Source organism: Sceloporus undulatus, chromosome 8 (assembly GCF_019175285.1).
Source record: "Sceloporus undulatus isolate JIND9_A2432 ecotype Alabama chromosome 8, SceUnd_v1.1, whole genome shotgun sequence".
Taxonomy (NCBI): Eukaryota; Metazoa; Chordata; class Lepidosauria; order Squamata; family Phrynosomatidae; genus Sceloporus; species Sceloporus undulatus.
The window spans coordinates 9,447,969-9,458,029 of NC_056529.1; the positions used below are offsets into that span (position 1 = coordinate 9,447,969).

The 10,061-nt window shown below is 39.2% G+C and overlaps 1 protein-coding gene across 1 annotated transcript; it reads left to right on the top strand.

The window, feature by feature from the left end:
- Window positions 1–261: 261 nt before the first annotated feature.
- LOC121914311 (C-factor-like) lies at window positions 262–9,797 on the top strand. The gene is made up of 6 exons (XM_042437647.1): window positions 262–440; window positions 2,126–2,177; window positions 4,166–4,353; window positions 6,292–6,450; window positions 7,439–7,549; window positions 9,621–9,797. Exons 1-6 carry the CDS (start codon window positions 282–284, stop codon window positions 9,738–9,740), a joined length of 789 nt encoding a protein of 262 aa, XP_042293581.1. The 5' UTR covers window positions 262–281; the 3' UTR covers window positions 9,741–9,797.
- The last annotated feature ends 264 nt before the right edge of the window (window positions 9,798–10,061 follow it).

A 10,061-nucleotide genomic window follows, 5' to 3' on the forward strand; every position in this document is an offset into this window, starting at 1 on the left:
CTAAAGCTGGTAACATGATAGTTATTGCTCTTCCTTATGCATTCCATTGAGCTTTGTATAATTAATCTTTTTAGTATTGCACCATAAACTTTTAACCTTTTAATCACTTCTCCAACATCTTCTTGGGTAATAGATGAGAAAGGGGCTTTTGTCGGCTGCAAATAATGTTTTGTGTTCCAATTCATCCCCCAACCATGCCGCCAAAAATCAAACTGCTGAGACATGCCTGAGGGAGGAGCTCAGGATTAGGTTCAGCTGGATTTAAGTCAGTCAGCTCCTTGATGGTCAGAAAGATGGAAATGTTGAAGGCATGCAACATCCTGGTGACTGGCTCCAACCGAGGCCTCGGTCTGGAGCTGGTCAAGCAGCTGGCAGAGAAGAACAGTCATGCAGAAAAGATCTTTGCCACTTGCCGGGACCCAGAAGGCCCAGGTGCTCAGGTGAGACCTTAAGATGGACTGTCTGCGTGGGATAAATGCCTAAACAAGGGGGAAATAGGGAAAATGGGGATTTAAATGGGCATTATCCCGTGATATTTGCACAATCGCAGTAAAGATTTTCACACACCAACGCGATTAAAGATGACTTATTCTGGGAATAACCAGGGAATAACCAGCAACAAATCATCCATGGGATTTCCCTGTGAATGATTTGTTGCTGGTTATTCCCTGGTTATTCCTGGGATAAGCCATCCTTAATCGTGATGCATGTGAAAATCTTGACCACGATTGCACTAATATGGCTGGATAATGCCTGTTTAAACCCCTGATTTTCCCCACATCATGTGATGAAGTCCAAGGAAATAGACCCCGAGGGCAATGGTAGTGGCTTCCAGGCTTGTCAAACTTCCTATTCCCTTGTGTTCATTTGAGTTCAAAAACTCACCAAAATACATACAGTTTCTTTTTATGGAATTAGAGGAGGAAATGTTAGACTTTTTCTAGACTTTCAGTTTGAGGAGCAATCAGGTGGAGAAGTAATTGTAATGTTGTGTGTTTTGTGTGTCTACACCATTTTCGATTTATGGTGACCCTAAGGCAAACCTATCATGGGATTTTCTTAGTAAATTTTGTTCAGCAGGGGTTTGCCTTTCGCTTCCTCTGAAGCCAAAAGAGTGTGACTTATCCGAGGTCGCCCAATGGGTTTCCAGGGCTGAGCAGGGATTCAAACACTAGTCTCCAGAGTCACAGTTCAACACTCAAACCACTACACCATGCTGGTTCTTCTACTAAAATTGGTAGGTGTTAAAAATTGTGGGAATAAGTAACTGTAGAAAAATTAAATATCTTGGACTGCGCCTGTCAGAAATCTGCAACCAGCATTGCCAATAGACTTGTTGGCTGGGGGATTTGAGGAGCTGTATAAGTAGCATTTCCATTTCGGAATAATCTAAATTAAATATTTTGAATGAGATAACATGGGATGAAGATCACTTCATGTTCATCAGGTCTTACCTCAAAGTCAAAGTGTTCCGAATCAAAATGCCTGTGTTGATTAAATGTTATTGGAACAATGGAAGAAATCATTTGACAAGCTGTTATCTAAAGAGTTAATCCAGTTCTGATCCAGTTAATGCTGAACTGGATTGTGATAAAACATAATAAAAAGAATAATGTAGATCAGTGATTATGAAGAGATGACTAATGAGTGATGCAGATTTTCCCCAAATACAAAGATTTTTCCAGGAGCTGAAATAGTGTTACATGATATTGAATGTTCTTTTAAGGTGTGCCACTCAGAGCTCAGCTGTGCCTAGAACCTGGATCAAGTTGTAATATTTTTGCCTTGTTGTTGTGTGCCTTCAAGTAATTTCCAACTAACGGCGAGTGACTCTATCATGTGGTTGTCTTGGCAAGATTTGTTCAGAAGGGTTTTTATTTTTGTTTTCCTCTGAGGCTGAGAGTGGGATTTGCCCAAGGACCGAATGGTTTCCAGGTTCAAGCGGGGATTCAAACCAGAGTCATAGTCCAATGCTCAACAACCACACCGCTTTGGTGCTCAATATTCATGCATAGCTCCAATCATAAAAACATCCAACCCAAAATGAAAGTGGTGGAATTTAGCCTCTTGTCCCAATCAATCTCATTTCCAGGAATTTCTTTTTCTTTTCTTTTTAATTTTACAGGATTTGAGGAATCTGGCAGCCAAACATCAGCAAATAAAGATCATCCGTCTGGGTATGTGTTTCGCCCCACAAATCCCCTTTTCCTCAACTGAGATTGAAGGTTGCTCTCACAAGGTTGGAATCATGTAAAGCTCTCTCATGTTTACATTTTGAACAAATGGACACAATGATGAAATGGGGAAGATTCTATGGTATCCCAGTGCAAGAAAGACTGTGTATTTGTGGAGAGCCAGCCTTAGAGGATTGGGCACATTATACTGTATACTTGAGTGCCAGATATATGCTGACGTTAGAGAAAGATACCTAGAACTTGTCTTAAAGAAAATGAAACACTGGGCTGTGAAGGAGAAACTTAGTTGTTTGTTGCAATCAACAATCCAAAGAGTAACAGCGTTTGCAGTAAAGGCCACTGAGTGTAGAGAAAAGTATGCAGAGAACATATAAATTGACATGGAATCCTGAGTTAATATGTTTATAAAAGGCTTTTTGCTATAATATCAATGATTGTTTTGTTTTAAAATGCAAGATAGGTACTTTTTGCCCAAGCGTGTACTTATTTAATTTTAATAATAATGTTTAAATGTCAATTTTGCAATTGTAACTGTATGCTTTGTTTGCAATGGTCTTTGGATTGAACAATACATTTCTATATATAGCTTCTGACAACTTAGCAGTTCCCTCGGCTTCGTAACGGAGATGAGCACAGCTGCCTAAAGTTGGATATGACTAGGCATTCATGTCAAAGGGAAACCTTTACCATTTTACCTACATAGTATTATCTGCAAAATAACCGATGCCATTTGTTTTATATTCTATTCGTGGGACAGCAGTGATGGCAGGAGCTGAAAGACATGTCTAGTTAGCACTGATCCAAAACTGCAAGCATTATGCAATGGAAAAATAATATTAAACTAACCAGTCAACCTGTCCTGAAAATTAACTTTGGAGGGCTAATTCATAATTTGGCAATGAAAACAGCCAGGGGAAAGATTAAAAAGAACTTTAAAGTTAATTGATCAAATGTTTGCAGCCATTGATAAATCCATTCCACTAGAAAAGGCAACCATGCTTGGTAAGGTGGAAAGTTTACCTTCTAACAAAAGAAATCTTCTCAGAAGGAGTTTTGAACCCAGGGAAATGGACTTTTGTTAAGCACATGCATTGCTTTCAGACATCAGCACTATCTGACCACTGCAAAGACCGGGAAGGCCTCTATCACCTCTAGCCCTTTCACAATATAAGACAAAGTATATGATTTCTGTATCCTATTACATTCTATCCCACTCCTACAACTGTACAAATACGCTTTATAACTGAGGCTTTACTATCACCCTGTATTACATCTGAAGAAGTGGATTTATATCCAGAAAAACTCATGCTAAAATAAAAACCAGTCATTAGGGAGGAAGACCACATTGCAGATGAATAGACTTAGGCTGCATCCACACTGCAGAAATAATCCAGATTGACACCATTTTAACAGTCATGGCTCAGTGCTATTGAATTCTGATCAATGTAGCTGGTTATAGCATCAGAATAAATTCCTTATTGTATATCCAGGAAGGTTGACATGTTCTGCAACTGGTTTGTCGGTACTGATGTTTCTAATACCAGATTTGTGTCCATTTAGCCTTTTACATAGAGGCTGTCCAATATAGAATGTAGAGGGGCATTGCTGGCATAGGATGGTATATATCACACTGGAAGAAGAGCAAGAAAATGCGCCTATACATTGTTGTGGGTGATGTTATTGGTCTCTGTAATATTGCTCTCACAGTAGATGTGGGGACAGAGTTGGCATCTGGGTTTGTGGCAGGGTCTTTTCCATGTTCTACTATTCCTGTATTCGGTTGTGAAGAGTTTAAGACAGCCTCCAAATCTGAAACAACTGCTCACTTAAGTTACAACATGATATATAACTTGGATGGTAATACGGGGAAAAGACCCTGCCACAATCCTAGATACCAATTCTGTTCCCACAGAAGCTCTGGAACACTTCTTCAGTACCTAGATAAGGAGTAATCTTTTTTGCTTCTGTAGATACGTCTGAGCCATCCAGCATCAATGCTGCTGCAGCCAAAGTTACTGAGCACCTGAAAGGCAATGGGTTGAATCTGCTGATAAACAATGCTGGGATTGTAAAGATGACCACTCTAGAGTCCGAGACATTGGAAAGCATGTCTGAGGTGTACAAAACCAACGTGATCGGGCCCCTGTTGGTCAGCCAGGTAATACAATCCTATGATACCTTCTTATTGGAGACTTGACATGCATATTTCTTGGAGATGGATGTTTAGCTAGGCTTCTTCTGGACTAATATACTTTGTTTAATAGCTCTGTATCTATTTAATGGCTGCCGTCATGGTATGGAGATGTAATGATAAATAAAAATATTACCTGCTATATATATAATTTGTTGCTAGTTTTAATGCAAACATTCTCCATCACACAAGATATAAGCAAAAAAGAAAAAAGAAGAAGGAAAATAATGAAATGAAACAATACACATATTCAAATACATATCTATGTATAAAACTAAAATTCACACCAATCTAAAATTAAACATCATACTAAACATTACACTAAAGATCTTAAATAAAGCAATAAACATAAATGACTAATAATCTAATTGCTGACTTAAACACTAACTAAATGACTAAGAGCATAACACACACAACCTCTTCCTCCTCCTCCTCCTCCTCCTTTTGCCTTCCTCCTAAAAGTGGGACTCCAAGTGGCTTACAAATTAAAACATTCCCAAGGATATATAGTTGGCCCTCCTTATCCACAGATTTTTTATACACGGATTCAAGCATCCATGGCTTGAAAATATTCAAAAAAGGTATAAATTCTAAGTATCAAACCCTGATTTTCCCATTTTATATAAGAGACACCATTTTGCTATGCTATTGTATTTAATGGGACTTGAGCATCTGTGGATTTTGTTCCTAGAACCAAACCCCAGCGGATAACAAAGGCCTACTGTATTAATCTACCGGTTACCAATAACCAAACCCACAAATTACTACATTCTTAGTACTCTTATTGCTCAAAAACTCCATAAATGGTTTCCAGACTTTCAGGAAGTGTTTTTTTTTTCTTTTAACACGCTTGCTAATTTAGCACTGGACTAACTCTACAGCCTTATTTTGCCTTCTATTGTCCATGGATTCTGCCCATTTCTATGCTTAAGTGAACAATATTCTTGCTGTTTTTGTCATATATAGTCGGCCCCCGTATCCATGAATCTGTTTATTCACAGATTCAAGTAGCCGCAGCTTGAAAATAGTTTTTAAAACATAGAAATTCCCAAAAGAAAACCTTGATCTTGCCATTTTATATAAAGAACATCATTTTACAGTTCATTGAATTTAATGGGACTTGAACATCCATGGATTTTGGTATCCATACTGGAATCAAACCCCAATGAATACCAAGGACCTGATGTATTTAAGCAGTCATCCATATTTGATACCCAGTTCTTTACCCATAATACTCACCAAAAACATTTCTGTTGGCATTGCAAACTTGACCTTTATATATTTTTTCTGTATTAGTATATATACTGTATTGTGGACCAATGTAACTTTCTTATGTGTTCACCACATACGGAAAAAAGTACCTTCCTTACCCTGACAACTAAAACACTAATCTGAAACATTTTTAGAATATTTTTTATGGTTTATTTGGAATTAAATACCATCTGTATATCATTTTTAAAGTATATATATTTAAAATCACTACACACTGTGTATTTTATATCTTTGGTCCACATTCCCCCCATGTCTCTATTTGAACACTGTTTCCAAAATTTTGTTCCCACTTTATCATATAATCTTTTACCAGTTCATCTTTCACCCTTACTTTCAAAACCTATTTATACACCTTTTTGATCACCTGATCATAAACTTTACACAACTCTGAACAAAACTCACTTTCTCCAGCCTCTGTAGTGGGATCTCTCTTATATTGACACCTGTTGCTTCTGGATAAGATGTAACTCCAGTCTGGTCAAGCAATAAAATATTTTTGGGATATGTCTGGTGATGGATTGTTGGTGGGGGTCGCATTCATTCTCAGATAATGAATTTATTTGGCATTGTTGAAGGGGTTACCAATCCTCTTCATAGACTGTTTGGCTCTTCTCTGTTCTACTCTTTCTCCAGGCACTCATGCTCTTGCTGAAGAAGGCAGCCCAACAAAGCCCCCAGAAAGAAATGAGCTGCAGCAAAGCAGCCATTGTGAACATGTCCAGTGAAGCTGGCTCCATCACCAATGTCTTGGCATGGCATCTTGGCCAAATAATCTCTTATCGATGCAGCAAGGTATGGGAGCTGAAATTGCTTTGATCACCTGAACTGATATCTGTTGCCTGATTCCCTTGCATTCCCTGGGGTTCATGGTGGCTTTTGATGATCTCATATTAATATTCTAGATCTTCTTTGGGGCAGATAGCTAGAAGAGGTTGCTTATCATGATGTTTCCTGAAGGAGAATTTGCAGAAAATGGTGCGGGGAGGTGGTCATGCCAGCTGCTCTTTGGGACTCCTCAAGGGATAGTTTGGTCCCCACACCTTGAATGTCTACATGAAATCATGGGGTGATGCATCACAGGCATTGATACCATGGTGCTGCACTCTGAGAAATGTTTAATTCCCTGTCCTAACAGTAGCCTCTTATCCTGAGTACAAGTTATGTATCAAGACAACCAAATATTATAGATTGCTTTAAGAGCAATCCATAGTTGTTCATGATTTATACAAGCAAAAGCTTCGCTATTGTAGCACTGTTGGTATAGCACCATTTGGCTGTAGCAATATTTGAATCAATCTTTGTTGGGCAGGAGCAGCTGCTTCAGTTGTTCAGTTGTGTACAGAATAATAGAATAATAGAATCATAGAGTTGGAAGAGACCACAGGGGTCATCCAATCCAACATCCTGCCATGCAGGAATACACTATCAAAGCACCCCAACATATGGCCAACTAGCCTTTGTTTAAAAACCTCCAAAGAAGAAGACTCCACCAGACTCCAAGGGAGTGTGTTCTACTGTCCATCAGCTCTTACTGTCGGGAAGTTCCTCCTAACATTTAGGTGGAATCTCTTTTCCTGTAGCTTCCAGTTATTGTAAGTCCACAGAATCAATTATTGCAAGTGCTGGCAGTGGCAACCTTTTACCCTTAGGAAATTAAAATAACCTGTCCATTGGGAGACCACTAAATAACAGTCTAAGGGGTCACCTTTTGACCTGCTGCTGTCCCATGGAACTGAAATGCATCATTCACCTCTCTGCTTCTGGTATGTCTCCTTTCTAGGCTGCTCTGAACATGCTCACAAAATGCCAGTCCCTGGGATTTGCCGAAGATGGGATCTTGTGCATTACCTTGCACCCTGGATGGGTTCAGACAGACATGGGACATAATCTGGTAGGTAATTTGTGGCAGCATTTGAATTAGTCACTGAGGTGTTCAAATTTAAGCACTTCAGCATGTATTGAAGGGGTCAGAATGGATAACAAAATCAATCAAGTGTCTTGTGAGAACGTAAACTTTTCAGACTAATGTACTGCATATACTTGATTATATAGATAGAAAAAATCTTAAGGCATGTAGAAGTCGAAGGCAGGTTTTGGGACCAAACTTATGGATTTTGATATGACCCATTGATAAGTTGAGGGTAAAACTTAGGGGCATCTAACAAAGGATGTAAAAGATGAAGCAAAGGAAAACAATGCCAAAGAAGTTACAAAATTCCAGCAGATATGACTGTTTGTCCTCATACTAAAGGCTGGATGGATGAGAAAATAAAGGAGACTGAGTGATTCCAGGGCAGATGACACTCTAGCCTTTCACCAAGGGATGGTTCCTTTTTTAAATGAGTGTTAAAGTACATTACCTACATTGACCCATGGATAAGTCGACTCAGGGGTTTGGGGTCAATTTTTTGACCTAAAATTATAGATTTATACATGAGTATATACAGTACTTATTATGGCACATGGGATTTTTGTGGACTACGATTCATAGCACCAGATTCATGTTGAGCTGCTCTTAGGATGGCGAAAGGTCCACTACCTGGACTGCCCTCCATTTCGAGAAAGATAAAGGAAAAAGGTGTGTCCTCAATACTCAAGATAAGGCTTCCCCGCCTCCAATAACAAGTGACCCAAGGTCCACTTCTTGTTCATCTCCTTTTTAAAAAAAGAAAAGCCCCCCAACTTAAAATGGCCCAAGGGAGCCCCCAAAACATGGTAGAAATGCCCCCTCCCTCATACCTCCTAGAGGTTGTTTGGAGACATTCAGAAACAAAAATAAAATACATATTCCAAAATGTTCATTATTACTAATAATAGTAATAGTATATATATTTCTATTCTGCCTTCTATTTATTTCTATCAAAGTGGCTTACAGCAAATTTAAAAAACCACATTGTTAAAAATTCACAAGATATGAAAATAAAGCAAGATTAAACAATAAAAAATTAAATCACATTATAACCTGTATGCATATGCATGCACACACACACACAGAGATACACACACACACAGATACACACCATCACAACAATTAGCAAGGTTCAGCATGCTACTTAGGTCAGATGGGCCTTAGACTGTCTCTCATCAAATACTGTAGCTGTCTAAACAGACAAGTCTTTTCTTGCCTGCAAAAGAAAGTAGGAAGGATGTAAGTCAAAACCAACACTTTAAATTGTGCCCAGAAACGGACCGACAACCAATGGACCATTTGCAATAAGGAAGTTGTGTGTTCCCTGTAGCTAGCCCCAGTTTGCAATCTGGCTGGAGCTCTTTGGACCAGCTGAAGTTTCCAAACACTCATCAAAGGCAGCTCCACATAGAGTGCATGACAGTAATCCAACTGGGATGTCAATACATGTGTCACTGTGGCCAGATCTGACATCTCAAGGAATGGGTGCGGTTGGGGCACAAGCTTTAACTATGGAGATTATCGCATCGCCTTTTTCCTGATCGGGGCACAGGCTGAGACTGGGCTGGGAAGATGTGCTAGCGCACAGTGTGAAAATACCTTCTTTGTAAATAGTATTCGTTATGGATGACAGCACCCTGGGTCTTTTCATCCCACCGCTGCCACCAAATTATGTCAAGAATGCTTTACTTGTGAACACTAATTTATTTAAGCTGTGTTTCTGTCACCTTTATGCAACTGCCACTTTACTTTTAAGATCTGTTCAAACTATTAGCAGCGTGGGAAATATTCAAGCTCCAGATGAGGCTTTCTGGAACAATAATAGAAGCTTTATTTGAATAGCGGTTTGACAGTGTTTCAGTTGTTGGGACGTTTTCTACACTTGCTACTTCAAGGTCTTATTTTGTTATAGTTTATTTTATAGCACTCTCTCCAGAGAACAATAGTTATTTCTATCCGGGACTCACCCAGTCCTGATATTAAGTTATTTTCCTAAACTTAGTTCTGTAGCAACCACCAAGGCTGGGGTCACTCACCTATGTTCTCTTTCCAGGGACTGCCACCATTGACAATAGAGCAGAGTGTGCAAGAGATCCTGAAGACACTTGCCCATCTTTCTGAAAGCAACAATGGCACTTTTGTGAATGAGGAAGGAAAAATTATTCCATGGTGAAATACCCAGCAACATTTGTACTTTAAGAGGAACTCCTCACTTCAGGTGATCCAGTTCCCTGACAAAGCATTTCCTTGCCTTCAATAAACTTTGCTGAAAATCATGCATCTCCTTTCATCTGTTCTAAGTGTTATGGTTTGGACACTGCGTGACCTCTTTCAAGATAGAGTTGCAATTTGCCTCCTGGACATATAAACCATCAGTGGTTCCAGAGATGGCTAATTTGGCCGCCCCAAATCACAGAGGGACAAAAATTCTTTCTCCAGGCCTCTATGATATTATGGGTGAGGAAAGTGAGAGATACTAGTGTATCTTAGAAAC